The following is a 19,569-nucleotide window of genomic DNA, read 5'->3' on the forward strand; positions in this document are numbered from 1 at the left end:
AATCTGCCGCCCCTCATGTGTGCCAGGCACCGTGCTGGCTCTGGGACTCCGTTGATCATGATGAGAGAACGTTATTACGCCACCTTTGATTGATGGTGCAGCAGGCTGAAACAGCGTGTGTCAGTTTCCTAGGAAAGACCCCTCCTTAAAATGCCCTCTAGCATTTACTGCTAAAGGCCACGTGCAAACTCCATATCAAGTTATGAATTTGACATCCACCCGTGCTCGGAAGAGACAGGGCTTGTGCCTTTTCTTTGCAACGTGAACTTCCCACAGCAACCAGCCGAATCGGAATGAGGTCTGAGAGGCTGCTGAACCCCTGCCAAATGACACTCCACTTTACTGACAAAACAGCGTCCTCCTGCTGTTCTTTCTCCTGACAGGTATCTATTTTGAACTCCTTCTAGAGAATGCAGTGACAGTTCCCATCCTTGATCTCCTGGCCTAGCTCCCAGGGAGACCTTCTCACATTATGTTTTATTCATGGTGTTTCCCAGGCTGGTTTCTTTACTGTAAAAATTGGTGGTGGGGGCAGGGGTCATCAATGAATCTGAAATAAAATTTGAGTGGCATAATAAAACCATCCCTTTGTGTGCCGAAAGCCTACAACCAGAGTCTGAGATTCTGGGGAAAGACTGTTTTGAGGATTTTTAAGGCAAAGACTCTGCAGAGTGAAAAAAAAAAAATTACAGCTTTTTGTATTGTGTTGGAGTAATGAAAGAAGTGGGTCAGAGAAACCAAAATAACCTTTGCTGGGAAACAGGATAAGTTTCAGACGTCTGAGAGCTTGGTGAAGAAAGATGGTGCAACGGATAAAAACAGTAAACTGATAGATATGTGGGTCTGGAACTGGGAAAACCAGAAAGACTATACAAAATAAACATTTATTCTGTTTCCCCCTAAAAAATGTCATCAACTTCATCACTGTCTTTCCTTGTCAGAATTATGTATATTTCTACTTCACTAGTTAAGCACTTGTAGGAGAAAGTGTAATAAGCATCTCTTCCACTTCTATCCTCTCAAAACAAAACCAAGGGACAGGGACGATAACGCTCTGTTATACGTAATTTACACGTACACGTACATATACCTTGAGAATGATGGTCCTCTCATGGCGGGTGACGTTAACACTGTGAGGCTGGCCGTTGGCCATGTTCCTGTGGTCTACGTCAATATTGTATGGTTCTCGGGTACCACCCAGGTTGTATCGAATCTGTAAGCTTCCTGTGGAAGAAAAAGGAAAGAAGCTCACTAATTTGTTTGGTCTTAGTTTCATTTTAATGCCACATCCCCCACAACCCCTGCTCTTAGATTTCAAATCAACTCTACCCCCTTCCTGGATGTCCACAGACAACATTCGAGATTTGAATTTGGATTCACGAGCTGAGAGGCCTGCTGACCCAGGCTGGCTGACAGCACTAGGCTTGCATATATTTACAATCTGCCCACAGCGAACTTCAGTGACCTCTGGCTCAGAGTTGAAGCTGCAAATGGTTTAAATGATCCAAGCTGGGATTGTGCCTGGACAGGAAGAGTGAGAGCATATACAGTATAGGACTGCGGGAGGAGACATCTGCAGGCCCCACGAAATACTATGTGAAATGAAAAGAAAAAACACAACAAATGCAGAATGCAGGGATGTTCTCACTCCATCAGCAGAGTGTGACATTGGGCTTATAAAAGAATCATGAGCATAAAATTTTAAAAATAGACAACAGTTTTTAAAGATGGGATTTTGGGTGGCCTCACCGAGACTAAGTAATAAATTTTATTTTAGCTTACAGACTAACCAAATGGAAATCAAAGGGAAAGATGGCTTTCCCAGGCCCCCGAGTCCCCTTTTGGCCTCAGTGATATTCACTTTGCTCAATGGCATATTCTTTTTTTCTCCTTGCTTCTTCCCAACAATATAAAATAATATTCAAAATAACCAATATGACAATGTAGATCCTTCCAGCATAACTGTTTTTAGTTAATCTGCCAGCATAACTGTTATATCTTAGTTATGATTTTTAAAGACATCAATATTTTATCTCATTTATTACTCAAATTGGAATTTTCATGTTGACATCTCACAGCTTAAAAATGGAACCAGCAATCTAGCAAGAATTTGACCAACTGTAAATCACCTAATGGATTATTTGTTACCTTTCATTTTCTTTTAAGGGGAACAAGACTGATAGTCTGATTTTTCAGTTACAAAATAAAACATGCTAATTAAAACAGAGAGAGTAAACAATATAAATATAAAAGAAAGTCACCTGAAATCCCACCAACCAAATATAATTATTCTAAATATTTGGCAGTATCTCCTTCCAGAGTTTTCTCATGCGTGCACACACACACACAGTGCTCTTTTTTATTTAGGCATTCTGACATTATACATGAAATCCATGTTCCTGGATTTCAAAGAAGCATTTGTTAGAAAATCAAGAGTTAATTACGTTTCCTATTTTTTTTTTCAAATGAAATTCAACAAACCTTCACTGTTTCTGAGTTTTACCTTATCATGTCATCCTAGATTCCTTTGCCTCTGGCATTTAAACTAAGCACCGTGCAGTTTTGTCTCCTAAATCTATCTAAATTCCCCCACTCGTGTCTACTTCGGTAACCACAGGCTCTCCGTTGGCCCCTGCGGTGTCCTCCGTGAATTCCACAGGGAGCCTGCTCCCTGGCTAAGGCAGCGCCACCCACACAAAGCTCCTGGTTCATCCTCACCTGTGCTTCACCTGCACCGGCTTCTCTGCCTGGATTGCAGGAGACGGTGGGTCTTAATCAGCCTCCTCTTTAACAATTACTCCTCTTGACCTCATTTCACTCTCAAGTGAGTCCTCTCTTCCTTTGCTTTTCTTCGCTCGGGATCCCATGAAAAGAGATGGGCACACTCACTGCCTCCAAACCCGTCCCTATTTTAGCATGAGCCCTTTGTCTCACTTCTGTCTTCCCTGCTTCACGGTCCTGCTCTTGCTGGGCCCCATGACCCCTGGGGAAGTAGAGGCAATGGTCTGTCTCAGGCCTCGTCTTCATTCGGCACCGAGTTCACCTCCTGGAAACACCTGGCCTCCAGCGCGCGCTCTTAAGTTTTCTTTCTCCACCTGTTTTTCCCCTTATTTTGGGGCCCCTTACTCTTGCAGTCCCCAGAGACCAGCCCTGAAGCATATTCTGTTTGTATTCATAGCTGTTTCCACGGGGATCCTGTTACTGAAGGCAAATCCCTAAGGGTCTGCAGCAAACTTGATCCTTGCCTCCTCCTTCGAGGAAAGAAAGCGGCCGAGGGGCAGAAGTAGGTTTAAGGCAGAGGGAGGATTGAGGCAAGTTTTAGAGCAGGAGTGACAGTTTATTAAAAAGTTTTAGAAAGGGGCCGGGCGCGGTGGCTCACGCCTGTAATCCCAGCACTTTGGGAGGCCGAGGCGGGTGGATCACGAGGTCAAGAGATCGAGACCATCCTGGTCAATACATGGTGAAACCCCATCTCTACTAAAAATACAAAAAATTAGCTGGGCATGGTGGCGTGTGCCTGTAATCCCAGCTACTCAGGAGGCTGAGGCAGGAGAATTGCCTGAACCCAGGAAGTGGAGGTTGCGGTGAGCTGAGATCCAGCCATTGCACTCCAGCCTGGGTAACAAGAGTGAAACTCTGACACACACACACACACACACACACACACACACACACACACACACACACGGGGCTTTTCCCTCCTTTGCTATGCACTTCTCTCTCCTGCCTCCATGTGAAGAAGGATGTTTGCTTCCCCTTCCACCATTCCTGAGGCCTCCCCCGCTATGCGGAACTGTGAGTCAATGAAACCTCTTTCCTGTATGAATGACCCAGTCTCAGGTATTTCTTCATAGCAGTGTGAGAACAAACTAAAACAGTCTCCCTGATTCTGCACTTTCTTCTTCGTAATGTTTGCAAATTGCATAATTGATTATTTTATTGGGTCATTTAAAATCCTTCAGAGCCTTCCAGTTCTTTACAGAATAAAGATGTACTTTCCAAATAGAGTTTGCAATGCCCTGTCTGATGTGTGTTCCTCTGTTACTTTATCTTCAAATCCTGCCACTCACTGTCTCACTTTTTACATTCAAGCTACCATGAACTTCTCTTATTCCCTAGAAAATACGATCTCCTCCCTACCTTGAATATGCTGCTCCCACTTCTTGAGCTGCTTTCCTCTCCACCCTTCCATGTTTACTTGGTTTTTCCTTTACCTGATAGCATTAAAATAATTCATTGTTTGGGAGTGAAGGAGATGATCAGGCAGTTGTTTGGCAACATGCAGAAAAAAACAAGTTGATTGTCTTAGGTCTTTACTCTCTGCCTTATTTCTGGTATTCTGACGTCATATCATCCCAATCAGTTTTCTTAAATACACAGCTGCCTTTATTTATCATTTATTCATTTCTTCAGAACACGTGTATTTAGTTCCTGTGCAAAGCACAGCTTTTTTCAAGGTCTGAAAACAGGCTTTCTGCCTGGTTACGAGTGTGGGGTCCACTTATAATACACACAGCCATGCCCATCCCCCAGTAAGGGTCAGACAGTGTGTGTGGCTCTGACGTTACAAACACACAGAGGCCTAGAGGTTGGAGGAACTGGCAATTATGCAAAATGCTGGACATTTCCCTTTCGGTTGTCACTCTGTAATTGTCCCCTTTATGTTCCTCAGCTCTATTAAAATCAGCATTGTTTTCTTTTATTTTTCTTTTCTGCCCTTTCTTGGACTTTGTAAATATGACTTTAAATTCCTATTACTGCTTCACCTAATGACAACAGAAATTATTTTCTTTTAGCAGAAAAAGATGAGTTGGTACTTTACATTTATACATAGTGACTATCTATAAACAGTCATGGTGATATTTTGAATAATTAAATTTAAATGATGTATTCATTCCTTTCAGATAATAGCAGAAGAGGACCACTAAATGATGGTGGGAAGATTGCTGGTATTTGTCCATTAAAATAAAATATTATTCAAATGCTGAGGTGCTTTGCTTCTGTGTCTGACGTTCATCTCCCAAGTGAATTAAAGCAGTTAGAAGGGACTGCTCTTTTTTGGCTGCAGCAAATAACATGCTTAACAGATTTATTCTCTCCCGGTCATCATCATTATCATCAGCACACACTTACAGGATACCTATTGTAGGCAGGAGATGTAGTACTGGGAGCTTTTCATCTCTCTGGGAAGACAGGGAATATTTATAACAGAGACAGATAACAATACGGTACATTAAATGCCAAACAAATGACATTGAAAATAAGTGGAAGAGGAGTTTAAAGCAAGGAGAAGTCATTGCAAGGAGGTGGGACTTGATCTCAGCCTAGAATGAAAGGCAGGTGTCTGGCTAGAGAGGAAGATGGGGCATTTCTAGGTAAGGGAGCATTTCGGGCACAAAGTCAGGGGCACAGATGACCACAGAGTGTTTGAGGGGTACTGAGTTTCTTGAAAACAAAGAATAGGGGGTGTTGAATATGTATCAAAATGTGGACCTGGGAAATAATGACTGTTGACATGTGCTTATCGTCATTTGAGTGTCACAGTACTCCTGTGAGGGAGACACTATTTTATGGATGAACAAATGGAAGCAGAGAGCTGCCAATTGATTGCCCACGACACCTGACAAAAGGCAAAGCCGACCTCAAACCCAGATGGTCTAGCTCTACAGACCAAGCTCTTACTCATGAGGTTGGTGGGTCTTGATTGAGTGTTTGTGGGACTGGGGAATCTCTCCTGGTTTTGATGAACTGAGGCACCACTGAGTGTTTAATACGGATATTATACTAGATCGCTTTTAAACAATATCCCTCTGCTATGGTTTAAATATCCCCTCCAAAACTCCAGTTGAACCTTAATCCCCAATGTGGGTATGTTGAGAGGTGAACCGTTTTAACAGGTGATTGGATTGTGAGGGCTCTGTCCTCATGAATGGATTGATCCATTCACAGATTTATGGATTAATGAGTTAATGGATTAACAGGTTCTCATGGGAGTGGGACTGGTGTCTTATAGGAAGAGGATGAGAGGCCTGAGCTGGCATGCTTAGCGTTGCCCTGCCCTGCACTGTCTCAGAACTGCAGAGAGTTCCCACCAGGGAACTCACCAGATGTGGCCATTTGACCTTGGACTTCTTAGCCTCTATAACTATAAGAAATAAATTCCTTTACTTTATAAATTACTCAGTTTCAGGTATTCTGTTATAAGCCACAGAAAATAAGACACTCTATAAAGGAAGGCAATGCTGGCTGTGGTGGAAAGGGGTGAGGTGGGAGAGCCTGGAAGCAGAGAGATGGATTGGGAGAGAATTTCCCAGCCAATGGGCTGAAGACTACTGCTGTTCAAGATGGGCGACGGGGTACCAGGAGCAAGGCTCCCCTCAGACCTCGGCAGACCAGCAGAAGGGGACAGCGGCTGGAGTCACTGGGCAGGTGGCCTCCAAAACATGACCTCATTCATTGACCCAGGTACCATTCAAACTTAAGAATTTTCTACGAACATCATGATGTGAATAGTACTGGGAAGCCTGAGAGAGTAGTGGTGGGAGGAAAAGGACACCGTGAGTTCAATCACGGGACATGTTTGCCTGGGTGACTCACAAGAGCAGGGAAGAACCGAGCACTGGTGAGTGACACTGAGCTTGGGAATGCAAGTGTCTAAGGGGAAGGGGTGGCGCTGGGGCAGCTGGCTCTGGAGAACAGTGAGCAGAGCTTTTGACAGGTGAAGTGCGAGTGATGCCAGGGCATTTAGTGGAGACTTTCTAGTAGCTTTTTCCCGATATTTTGGCATAGACCTTATTGATGCTTTTCCCTAATGCTTTCCTTTTTTTTCTAACTTTAAATTTCAATTAATAAAAACATGTTGTATTTGAAGTGTGAGAAATTTGACTTTTACCAGCAGTTTGCTGGTATATATGTATATATTTGGAGATGGAGTCTTGCTCTGTCACCCAGGCCTAGAGTGTGGTGGCACCATCTCTGCTCACTGCAACCTCCGCCTCCTGGGTTCAAGCAATTCTCCTGCCTCAGCCTTCCCTGAAGCTGGGATTACAGGGACCTGCCACCGCACCTGGCTAATTTTTGTTTTTTTGGTATTTTTTAGTAGAGACGGGGTTTCACCATCTTGGCCAGGCTGGTCTCCAACTCCTGACCTCATGATCAACCTGCCTCAGCCTCCCAAAGTGCTGGGATTACAGGCGTGAGCTGCTGTGCCCGGCCTTCTATCCATATATTTTTTTACAGAGTTAATATTTCATAGCCAAGCCTGGATCTTGTTTTTGTTTTCTGGTTTAACATAATAGTACATAAAATTTCCCCATATCGTTAATCACTGTTCATAAATATTTTAATAGATACATGATATTTCATAAGATGTTGACTCCCTCTTTTACTATTTTACTAAAGTTGAACTTCCAGGTTCTTTTCAATTTTTATTTTTATAATTAACATGATGATGAACATCTGCATACTGAATCTTTCTCTGGCTTTTGGCTTATTTCCTTAGGAATAATTTCAGAAGGGGAAAATCCCAGGGAACATACTTTTTCCTCCATCTTTTTAAAGCAACAGTGCATTGCCCAGAGAGGGAGTTTAAGAATTTACTGTTCTTTAAAATTCAAGCTGAATTAAGTTAGTAATAACAATTCTGGCTCCCATGGAAAAAATCTTGATATTCCTTTTTTCTTATTTTTAAATTATTTTATTTTAGAGACAGGGCCTTACTCTGTCATCCAGGCTGGAGTCCAGTGGCGTGATCATAGCTTACTGCAGCCTTGCACTTCTGGGCTCCAGCGATCCTCCTTCCTCAGCCTCCTGAGCAGCTAGGACCACAGGCATGCATCACCACACCCCGTTAATTTTAAAATTATTTTTGGTAGAGATGGTGTCTTGCTATGTTGCCTAGGCTAATCTTGAACTACCAGCCTCAAGCAATCCTCCTGCCTCAGCCTTCCGTAGAGCTGGGATTATAGCCACAGTGCTCAGCCAAAAATCTTGCTCTTTAAGATGCCATAACACTGGAATAATCACTGAAGGCCAGGAAACAGTGGGCAGTGGGAGAGAGAGCCCCCACTTTTACAGCTCCAATGGAAAGTGAGTCAGGGAGATTTGTTCCTGTATGCTCTTAAAATATTTTTATTAATTAAAAAAAGTGATCTTAGAACCTTAAGCATGTATGAGTTCATTTTCAGAGAGGAAATGGACTTCTCCATGTTCAGCAAGTTTGTACACTTCAGGGCTTCTTGGACGTCTCTCAGAGGTCACTGTTGAGGGTCACAAGTGCATTTGTACATTCTCATCAGGATGCCGGTTTTAGATGTACCCAGATCCTCTCTGGCTCAATGTATATTTGATGACCAAGACGGCCCAAGATATTACAAGTAAAAATATACCCCCGGGTCAGGCATGGTGGCTCTTGCCTGTCATCCCAGCACTTTGGCCAAGGCAGGAGAATAGCTTGAGTCCAGGAGTTCAAGACCAGGCCCAGTAACATAGTGAGATCCCCATCTCTATAAAACATTTAAAAAATTAGCTGGGAGTGGTGATGTGTGCCTGTGGTCCCAGCTACCTGGGAGGCTGAGGTGGGAGGATCACTTGAGCCTGAGAGGTCAGGGCTGCAGTGAGCTGTGATCACACTACTGCACTCGAGCCTGAGCAACAAAGCAAGACCCTGTCTCACAAAAAAAATTAATAAAAAAAAATAAACTCCTGCTTTAAGCAACTTTTATGATGGTGATATATTTTGTGAATGTAAAGTTCTGAGGGGATTGGGAATGAAAACATTTCTGATTTTCTATTTCTATTGAAAGTTCAAATGCTCTGTAGCAACCTACCGGTATACGATCACAAATTAGGATAAAATTGATTTAAGTAAAATTAATTTTACTCATCCAAATCCCATCTCTGTTTAGCACAGGAGTGAATCTCTGTATTTTTTATTAGTCTTTTTTTTTTGAAACAGGGCCTCACTCTGTTGCCCAGCCTGGAGTATAGTGGCATGATCGTGGCTCTCTACGGCTTTGATATCCTGGGCTGAAGTGATCCTCCCACCTCAGCGTCCTGAGTAGCTGGGACTGCAGGCATGCATCATCACACCCAGCTAGTTTTTGTAGTTTTTGTAGAGATGAGGTTTCACTATATTGGCCAGGCTGGGCTGGGATTTCAGGCGTGAGCCACAGTGTCCAGCCAAATGTGTTTATTTAATAGAAGGAAAAATAATCATTACACACACAAACCCACCCCTTATTCATGCAATAGTATTCTTGTAAAGAACACAACATGCCTCACCAACATTATTATTCTAACACCTTGCTCTAACACACCCAGCTGGCGAGTTGTTTTCCTGATTTTCATAGAGAGAAATGGGGTTCAAAGAAGTTATGTGACTTGTTCAACAAGGCCCATGGGAAATAAAGAACAAACCAAGAACAATCTATAGATTCTTGCTAGAACATTCCATCTGCCCAACGTTAAATGGCAGAGGCTGGTATCCTTGTCCTTACCGGTGGGTTTGACGAGGACTGCCAAGAAGTCTGTGGTGAAGGAGCTGATGTAGAGGAGAATGCAGGGCGCCTTGGTGGTGCTGAAGCTGAAGCGGATCTCCTCCTGGGCCAGGTCTGGGTGGGAGTTCTGCTGGTCGGGAGAGTTCTCTACTCTGCTGCTGGAGTCTCTGGCATTGATTACTGGTGCCTGGAAGTTATATCGTAGCCACATGCCTTCTTCAAAAAATGCACCAACATCTATTATAAAGGAAAGAGGGAGTTGAAAAATGAGGAGAGGTCTGATGCTGATATCATACAATATCCTCTCCAGCAGTTCATGGAGGGTAAACGCTGGTTCCAGGAAGGGCATCTGACTAAGTTCTATGCAGAAAGATGTTATGTCATCAACACAAATACTTGTATCAAAATAAAAAAAAGCATGTAACAAAGCATGATGTAGAAGTCTGTTCCCACGCTGCTAATAAAGACATACTGTATCAAAATAAAAAAAAGCATGTAACAAAGCATGATGTAGAAGTCTGTTCCCACGCTGCTAATAAAGACATACTGGAGACTGGGTAATTTATAAAAAAAAAAAGAGGTTTAATGGACTCACAGCTCCATGTCACCAAGGAGGTCTCACAATAATGGTGGAAGGCAAAGAAGGAGCAAAGTCATGTCTTACATGGCGGCAGGCAAGAGAGAGAGAGAGAGAGAGAGCATATGTGTAGGGGAACTCCCATTTATAAAACCATCAGATCTTGTGAGACTTACTATCATAAGAACAGCACAGGAAAGACCCACACCCATGATTAAATTACCTCCCGCCACGTACCCCCTACAACATGTGGGGATTAGGGAAGCTACAATGTGAGATCTGGGTGGGGACAGAGCCAAACCATATCATATGGAAATCTATACAATTTAAAAAATAATAGCAAAATTTAAGAAACTTACATTATACCGGAAAAAAATTTCATGTATTAATAAAAAAAAGTTCACATACCCTGAACAAAATTTCACGTACTCAGACCAAGGAACTAATTTTTGGGTTGAAGAGACATGCCGAAAATAAATCCCTGGTACAAAGAACTCATAGGGGCATCCTCCTTGAGCCTGAGTTTGCTTGGATACTCACATAGGAAAGTCTTGGATAAACCCTGGGTCCTTAGAGGCTTGGTGCAGAGGGTTTACAATCACATGTCTCCAAGTTAGAGAGAACTGGGTTCAAATTTGACTCTACCACTAAATAGCTGTGTGGCCTCAGGAAAAGTTACTTAATGAATTTTTCTAGGCCTTGGTATTTCATCTGTGAAGTAGAGAGTAATTAATACTCAATAAACAGTATCCATTGTTATTATTATTGATAATTTAGAAGAAAGAAACCCTTCCTGCATCAGCCTCTTCCTAGAGCCTGAGCAGTGCCTACTGGCTATTAGGCACTTTGTGGCCAGCAAGGTCCTGTTGCCAAAGTCGCCCTGCTGTTTGCTCAGCAATGTTCTAAATCACCCTGGACTCACTGTGAAGGGCTGAGCCACCCTAGGGCTCCTGTGGTCTTCATAGTTTCTGTTTCATGGCCGTCTACAAGGGCTTTGCTGAAAGCATTTCTCACACTCCATCCCCCATGCAACCATTAATCTCGCAACACTTGACATCCCACTAAGTTAACACCATGCAGAATATACTTTGCTAAACTTCTCTACGTTATAATTAATGGGAGAGTCTTCCATCTGGGAATTTTGATGTTTGTTCTTGCCAAAGAGGTCGGCACAGAGCAGTGAAGTCCGATGCATGGGGGTATACCTTGCCCTTGTCTGTAGCAGCCGTGTTAACTTGGGTTAATGTCTTGAAACTCTCTCAGCCTCAGTTTTGTCTCTAAAAAATGGGGCCTCACAGGTGGTCTTGAGGATTAGATAAACTGTATAATGCATAGCTTAGTGCCTGGAATATGTAAGTGCTCAGAAAAGATTAGTGAACTGTTTGTTACCACAAAGACAGGCGATCACTGTATATTGAGGGCGACAGCCCCGTCCCCCACCGCACAGCACCACACACATGTGTGAAAGTTGTCACAATCAAAATGAAGTTACTAATGTTAAAAAAAAAAAACCAAAAACCTGAGAAATGGAGCTGGGGAAGGGCATGAGGGGAGTGTTTCATGAATAAATGCTTGATCACAAGAACTACCACAAAGACTCTGCAAAAAGCACAACAGTGCACAAAAACCTTTGAAACCTTACACAAAAAATACTTCAAGAACATCTGCCCAGAATTTGCCTGTCCAACCTTGGACGGGTGTCACCTTTCTTACTGATCTTTTAGCCAAGGATAATTATTTCAAAACAATTAGATACTCCTTCTCCTTTTCCCTTTACAAACCTTTGCCTTCACCTCACTGAATATGCACAGTTTACTATGGCATGCACATTTCCATTGTAATGCTTTATTTCCAAAGAAATAACTTTTATTTTAGGGAGCCTCTCTCTGTTATGTAGGTTGACACATACAATCCACCACAGCACGGTTATAGAGTCCATTGCTTCTCACCAAGTTGCAGGGAAAAGACTTAACCATAGGTTTTCAACTATGGGGAGTGCAATTTTCCTCCTGGCCCTCTTACCCTCAAAACTTTTGCAACTGTGTGTGTAGGCGGGGTAGTTGTCAAAATGACTGTGGGGTTACCAATGAAATTTAGTGGGCATGGGCAAGGACAGCTGTGTGTCCTGCAATGTGTGGGGCTGTCTTATGCAATTAAGAATTCTCCTGGCTGGCTGAGCGAGGTGGCTCATGCCTATAATCCCAGCACTTTGGGAGGCCAAGGTGGGCAGATGATGAGGTCAGGAGTTCAAGACCAGCCTGGCCGACATGGTGAAACCCTGTTTCTACTAAAAATACAAAAAAATTAGTGAGGCACAATGGTACACACCTGTAATCCCAGCTACTTGGAAGGCTGAAGCAGGAGAATTGCTTGAACCTGGGAGGCAGAGGTTGCAGTGAGCTGAGACAGCACCACCGTACTCTAACCCGGGCGACAGAGCGAGACTCCGTCAAAAAAAAAAAAATTTTTTTTCCTCCTCCACATGCCAAAAGTATCCTTCTTGGAAAACACAGGATTGAACAGCTACTTAATCCATGCTCATTGCTGCCTGACTTACTGGAGTGTGAAGATGAACAAAATACAGTCACTTCCTGTGAGAAGATTTCCATCTAGCAGTGGGTGTGGGAGGAGAAGCATCCAGAGTTTGAGTGCAATACAGCGAATGTTACGGCGGTTTATTTAGCAACTATGTGATGAGAACCCCATCTCACTGCCTAAAGGTCCTGAGTTAGCTTTCAGCAAACATCTATTGAGCACTGACTGCATGCTGGGCATGACGCTGGTGCTGAGGTTACCATTCTTGCTCTTAAGGAGCTCTGGATCTGGAAGAGGATTCAGATAAACAGATTATTAGAATGCAGAGGGGTAAGTGCAGGCTCAGGCAGACACAGGGGCTCCTAAAACACAGGGGCACTGGAAAACTTGCTGTGGGAAAAGACATCTAAGCTGGGACCCAAAGAGCCAGAGGTGGGTAGCCATGTACAGGTGGCAGGGATGAGGACCAGCTTTCTAGCTGAGGGCACAGTGTGTTGGCAGTGAGAGGGTCTGAAGTCTGAGGCATCATGTTGCCTGGACAAAATTCATGTGCTTTAAAAAATTTGTTTTTTTTTGAGATGGAGTTTTGTTTTTGTTGCCCGAGCTGGAGTGCAATGGCGTGATCTCAGCTCACTGCAACCTCCACCTCCCAGGTTCAAGCAATTCTGCTGCCTCAGCCTCCTGAATAGCTGGGATTACAGGCATGCGCCACCACGTCCGGCTAATTTTTTGTATTTTGTTCTGCCATATTGGCCAGACTGGTCTCGAACTCCTGACCTCAGGTAATCTACCCACCTTGGCCCCCCAAAGTGCTGGAATTACAGGCATGAGCCACTGTGTCTAGCCTCATGTGCTTCTATAGAATCAGTCATTCATTTGAGATCCCTGAGGCTCCCACCACATTTCAGCTGGGTGTTGGGGATCCCATGAGCAAGGCACAGGTGATCCCTGCCCTCAGTAGTTCAGAGTCTGGTGGGACAGATGGACGCTCCTAGGACAGGCTTCCGTAAACGTGTCTAACAGAGGACAGGGGAGGGAAGAGGAGTCAGGAGGGGCAGGTGGGGCAGCAAACACACTGCGCAGTTCAACTTGCCACAGACAGGTTGCCAGAGAATGCGAGGGTTATTGCCCGAGAACAGGCTCCTGCAGCGCAGGAGGGAAGAGGTAGAAGTGGGGCTTGGAGGTTGGGTGGGAGGCAGGCTAGAGATGGAGGCTGGGGGATTCAAACTAATCAGAGTGGGGCAGGAAGGCTGATGTGCAGAAGACAGGTCATTGGACATTCAACACTGAGGAGCACAGAACCCAGCCTAGGGAGGGAAGGGTCTGGTCAGCAGAGACCCCAGCACCTGAGTGACAGGTGCAGGGCATTACCCGCAAGAACCGCAGCTTTCAAATGTTAGTGTCTCTCCCATTACTTCATCCCGGAGCCAGAACTGGAGAGCTGAGACTCTGACATCATTTCAGGGACCACTTTGCTGGAAGCCTGTTATAATGCAGGTCCCCAGGCCTAGTCCCAGATTTAGCTCAGAGGTTCTGGAGAGGCAGCACTTCTCACAGGTTCCCAGGTGATACTTATGTGCATGAGGGTGTGAGATGCTTGGAGTGGAAGCTGAGGCAGAATAATGCACCTGATGGGAAGGAAGCTGAGTGGTCCCCACCTGGGTGAGGTGTGATGCGCTTATCAGCTGCCCTGGAGACAGCCATTCCAAGGCAGATGTTGAAGGGAGATTCAGAAATCCAGATATTTTAGATAAACAATCTAAAAATATGCTTCAGAGACTACTTGGGCTATATTTTAGAGATATCATTAAAAAGCTTTATGGATTTATGTCAGCTTTGGAGGAAGGGATATACCACGTCTAAAAGTGTTATTCTGAAACCACATCATAAAGCAACAGTGAAGCCAAGGCCTGGGAGTGATGTGAGTCCCCTGAGGCTCCACGTGGCAGATTTACAGCTGTCATTTCCTTGTTTCACATGTCTTTAAGAAAATGCCAAATCAGGGTACTGAAATACCTTTTAGAAACCAATTCTCTTATGTCCTCTGAATGAATAACCGAAAATAACTCTAGTTTAACAGGCCCAAAATAGCATCGTTTCCCTCATAAAATTATCAAAAGTATTGATTTAGAATGCTTGATTTAAGGTTTCCTATTAGTAATATAGATACTAGTCATAGATAATACTAATAGATATTGGTAATATAATACTAATATAGATACTATTAATAGTCTAAGTTTACAATAAATTCTATATTAGGTATTCTATGATATAAGAAAAGATTTGCTTACTTCTATCATGTTTCTCAAAGTTTTGAAATACATAATGCCATTTGTAGACTCAGGACGATAAAGGTGACAGCCTTCAGGTGGATAAGTCACCTTGTCTTAACTATTTCTTGGTCCTCACCATAGGTTACATGTAATTTATCCCTGACTGAGGAAAAGAAGTTTCCAGACGTTTGAAATAAAACCCACCAATTATTCATTCCAGAATTATACCATAAAGATACCTCCTTGTTTAACCAAATCCCCGAGGCTTACAGTGAGAGAAGGAAAAAAACCTACAAAAACCGAAAACCAAAAGCGAACAGCTGGCAATACCCCCCCGGCCCCCTGCCCCCCGCCCCCCCCCATTATTCAATCGCTCGTCATCTTTCTCTTCTCCAAGTTAAATAATTCTATTCCTTTTGCCTTTTCCCTTAGGAGTTTGCAACCTATATTTTGCAACGTATATTTTTAAAATTGGCATGATTCTCTTTGTTTTCTAACTTTCCTATCAGGACTTAGAATTGAAAGCTCCCAACTTGCAGATGGGCTCTTTTCCAACAATTTATTTTAAGCTCAGTGACTTGCAACTTGGAACCATTCCCTAGAGAAACAATGTTTTAAATGATGGTGAGTTTGCCAGGAGACTTCACACATGCTGAGCCACTCTGGTTGTGTAATAAAAGATAATTGAAGGGTGCCACTGTGTATTAGTAATTAAAATAGAAAAGCAAACATGAAACACGTTCGGGTTTATTCTTCAGGTAAAAACCCCAGGGAACTCTGCTCCCACAGGGATTTCAACTAAGTGATCCAGTGGTAAGTTGATAGATGTTAAACAATTGGCTTGGGGCGGGGGAAAGTCCTGGTTTATAGTTTTTCCCTATTTCCCGGGATGTAAATACTGCCACCTTGTCCGACTTCAAGCTACCAACATGACATCACTGAGTAAGGAGCTGAGAAGTGAGGTCTCCCAGACTATGCAAGCTGCCTGCAGCACCTGCTCTATCCACGCCCGCAGTCAGCAAGGCAGTTGCTCAAGCAAATCACATTTACTGAGTTCCCATTGTGGCGAGCTTCCTTTTTTTACCTTCTGCTGTAAACAAACTCTTTATCATTTGCTTGCTCCTTCCTGTCCCCCAAAGCTCTCTTCTACCTCTTCCCAGATATCCCAGATTCTTGAAGTTCTGTGCAGCTTCTGCTAAAGTCTAGGAGGCACTCCGGGGAGCCAGAACCATGTTACGGGAGGCACAGACCTGAGCGGCAGCCTCAGGTCATTAACCGCTTTCATGGCTGAATTCCATTGCCCAGAATGATCGCTCTCATTAACTGCTTTTTAATTAGTCACCTAGTAAAAGAGTTAAGTGAATTTTATGGAGTGCTGCTCCCAGGGACCTTGGACATCATCCTCTGCATGCATCATGATTCCTCATCAGGCAGGCCTGGTTCCTTCCAGGGCAATCTGCACGGCACAGCTCTGCTTAAACTTGTTTCGTGATTCTCTCGAGACACTGCTATTCTGAAACACAACCAGTTTCTCTCCTGGTCTTACACTGGCAAAATCTGCTTTTTCTCCCCAAGTGTGCCACTCTGAATTTCCTCGCTGAATTTTTTATTCTGTTTGTTTGATGTTTTCTTCAACTTACTGTAATCTTTTTGGACTAACAACATTGGACCTGGGATGGGTTAATGTTCACCTCTACTAGTTCTGTTTCCCCAGGTGGGTCCATATCTATTGTAAGTAACCAATTTCCTGCCGTTCTCTCCAAAGGCACGGTCACTTCCAGGTCAGTTTCTATGTAATAAGCTTTAAGTGTTTGAATCTGTACAATGGCAAAAAAAAAAAAACAAAAAAAACCAGCCAAAGAAAAATCTCTAAGTTTATTTTGAATGGCACGTGTGGCCCACGAGACACAAGTGTGAAATATATTACTCCAAACACATCAATCAGCTGTGGCTTGACTGTGAGGGAGCCAGGTGGCCTTCTAGGATTGGAGTTTAGAGCAGCACCACTGAACAACTCTGCTAGGGTCTTAAACAGGAAGACAGTTTGCATCTATTATGGAGTTTCCAGGGTTTCATGCTCCTGAAACTGTGTTAATAAGTATTCTTGGTGTGTCTGGTGGTCAACCGGTTATAATGCTTTGGGGAAAGCAAATGAGATGAGGGCTTCACTACAGCAAACTTCATCTAAGACACATAATAAGGGATTAGTGTGGGACATGGGGAGGCCAGGAATCAAAAGTTGTGGATTGTAGCCCTGGCTTTGCCACCAACTAGCTGTTTGACCTTGGTCAGGCCAACAATTTAATTGCTGTGGGCTTTAAATCATACTCATCTTAAAGGCCCCCCTCCCCTGAACCTCTATTTTCTTCTGGCTAGACAAAGAATAGTCTTTTTTCATCCATTCTTTCAAATATGTAGTAAGTGTCATTTGTGAGCCATGATCTGATAGAGATTTAGCAGGCCATAAATTACATCTAAGTTAGTAATTGAAGGTGAGCAAGACTTTGCTGGGACCGGGGGTAGGGAAAGTATTCTAGGAAGAGGAAAGAGTATGTGCAAAGGCTCTGAGGAAGAAGGGAATGTTGAGGATTAATGCAGTGGAGGCCAAGATGACAAACCCTCAGGGGAGCGTGGTGGGAAGTGAGGCTAGAGACAAAGGTAGTGGCATTCTGAGGATTTTGGTTTTTATACAGAAAGCAATGGGTAACTCTTGAAAGGTTTTAAGCAAAGGTGAAATAATCTGATTTCACTTTTGAAAGCTCATTCTGGCTGTATTTTGGTGAATGCAGTGGAGGGAGAAAAGAGCGGTCATAGTTAGACCATTGAGTGGGCTATTGCAATGGGACAGAATCCATATGATGAAGGTCTGGAGTGGTAGACTGGGTAGAATCTGATGATGTTGAGGAAGTAAAGGGGCGGAGGACTGATGGATGTTTGGATAGGTGGTGTGACAATTTCTGATTATGGGGACACGTGGGTTGGGGATATGGCATCTATCAGCTTTGGCTAGGCACGGTCATTCACCCCTGTAATCCCAGCAATTTGGAAGGCCAAGGCAGGAGAATCACTTGAACTCAGGAGCTTAAGACTGGCCTGAACAACATAGTAGGACCCTGTTGCTACAAAAAATAAAATAATATAAAAATAGAAATAAAAGAAAGAAAAGAAAAAATAGCCGGTGTGGTGGCATAAGCCTGTAGTCCCAGCTACTGAGGCAGGAGGATCATTTGAGTGCAGGAGGTTGGGGCTGCAATGAACCATCACGGCACCATTGCCCTCCAGCCAGGGCATCGGAGTAAGACTCTGTTTCAACAACAACAGAAAAGTTCAGCTTTCAACAGGTCAAGTTAGAGGTGGCTTTGTGTCAGGGAAGCAGAAAAGTCAAAGAATCCAAAAGGTCTGGGCTGAAATATTCATTCCAAAATCATTTTTATGATGGTATTTGAAATGCATGCATGGATAGGATTCCCTGGTATAAGTGTATGAAGAGAGAAAACGGGGGGTGGGGGTTGGGGAGGGGCCTCGAGTCGAGGCCTGAGAGGTCACCCTTTCCAAAGTGGGACTGGGATTGAGCTTGCAAAGGAAGAACGGAGAGGAAGGAATTAGAACAACCAAGGGATGCCTCGAACATGAGGTCTGAATGAGGCCAAGGAGAAAGCGTTTTTCACGAAAGAGGACCTGACCAATAGGTTAGAATGCTGTTCAGAGATCCAGTTAGATTTTCCCCATCTAACTGGGGAAGTTCTAGAAGTCTTCTCATCTCCTCATTTTCACATCCTGAATCATTGACCTTGGTCTGAACTCCAGTCACTGAAGTGAAGTTGCTCTCACTGAGGTGATTATGAACTTTCTAGTTACCCAAGTGAAAGAAGAGTTTCTGCCCTTATTTGCCTTTGTCAACTCTTTGAGCCTTTGAAAACTCTCTTCGGTTTTCCTTTCTCCTCTTTCAACTTTTCTGTCAGTCATTGGCTCTTTTTCCTCGGTGTATCCTGAAAATGTTAGGGGCACTGAGGTTTTCCGTCCAGCGCTCCTCTTCCATCTCACTCTACACTCACCCATTAGTAGGGCCTCATCTCCATCGCTCCCGATCTGCGACTTTCTGTAGGGAAACTCCGCCTCATTCTTTCATGGGAAACTCAAGGTCAAGCTTCACACAATGAATGGAATTCGTCCCTTTCAGCAAGTCGGGTCCTCTCCCTGAATTTTCTAGTTTGATCCATGACACCCCATCTGTGTGGTCACTCAAAGGCAGAAAGCCCGGAGACACCTGCGCCCCCTGTTGTTTGCATGGCCTCGTAACCTTCTGCGTCTGTTCTTTCTTGGCACAGCTCTGTTGTGCCTCTGGTTCAGGCACTTGGGTTTCACTCTGGCACCTGTGATGACTTCTTAAAGGGTGTCCTCCAATGGGCATCTTACCTCCTATAATCTGTCCTTCACAGACTTTCAGTGACCTGCCTTATATCCTAGTCTAACCATGTCCTTCTTACACCTAAAATATATCCCTCTTCTCAAAAATGTGGCATATCATTTTGGGGGAAGTGTCACTGAATACATTTCAGAAAACCTGTAAGTCTTCTGACATTTTAGGGGAAAGTATGTGCAAATGCATTCTTCTGGGAAGAAGGTTAGTTTCAATCTGGTCCCATGATTCCCCTGCCAAATGTTAAGAAAGAGAAAAAATGAATTC

General features: G+C 43.7%; 1 protein-coding gene across 1 annotated transcript in view; it reads right to left on the reverse strand.

Moving 5' to 3' along the window:
• CNTNAP2 (contactin associated protein 2) overlaps positions 1-19,569 on the reverse strand; it is a 2,303,447-nt gene that overhangs the window by 206,168 nt on the left and 2,077,710 nt on the right. Inside the window, exons 20-21 of the mRNA XM_078343568.1 lie at positions 9,498-9,734; positions 1,091-1,224 (exon numbers count right to left, since the gene is read on the reverse strand). Of these exons, the coding sequence (XP_078199694.1) occupies positions 1,091-1,224; positions 9,498-9,734 (371 nt within the window). The remainder of the gene's footprint in view (positions 1-1,090; positions 1,225-9,497; positions 9,735-19,569) is intronic.

This window comes from Callithrix jacchus, chromosome 11 (genome assembly GCF_049354715.1).
Source record: "Callithrix jacchus isolate 240 chromosome 11, calJac240_pri, whole genome shotgun sequence".
NCBI lineage: Eukaryota > Metazoa > Chordata > Mammalia > Primates > Cebidae > Callithrix > Callithrix jacchus.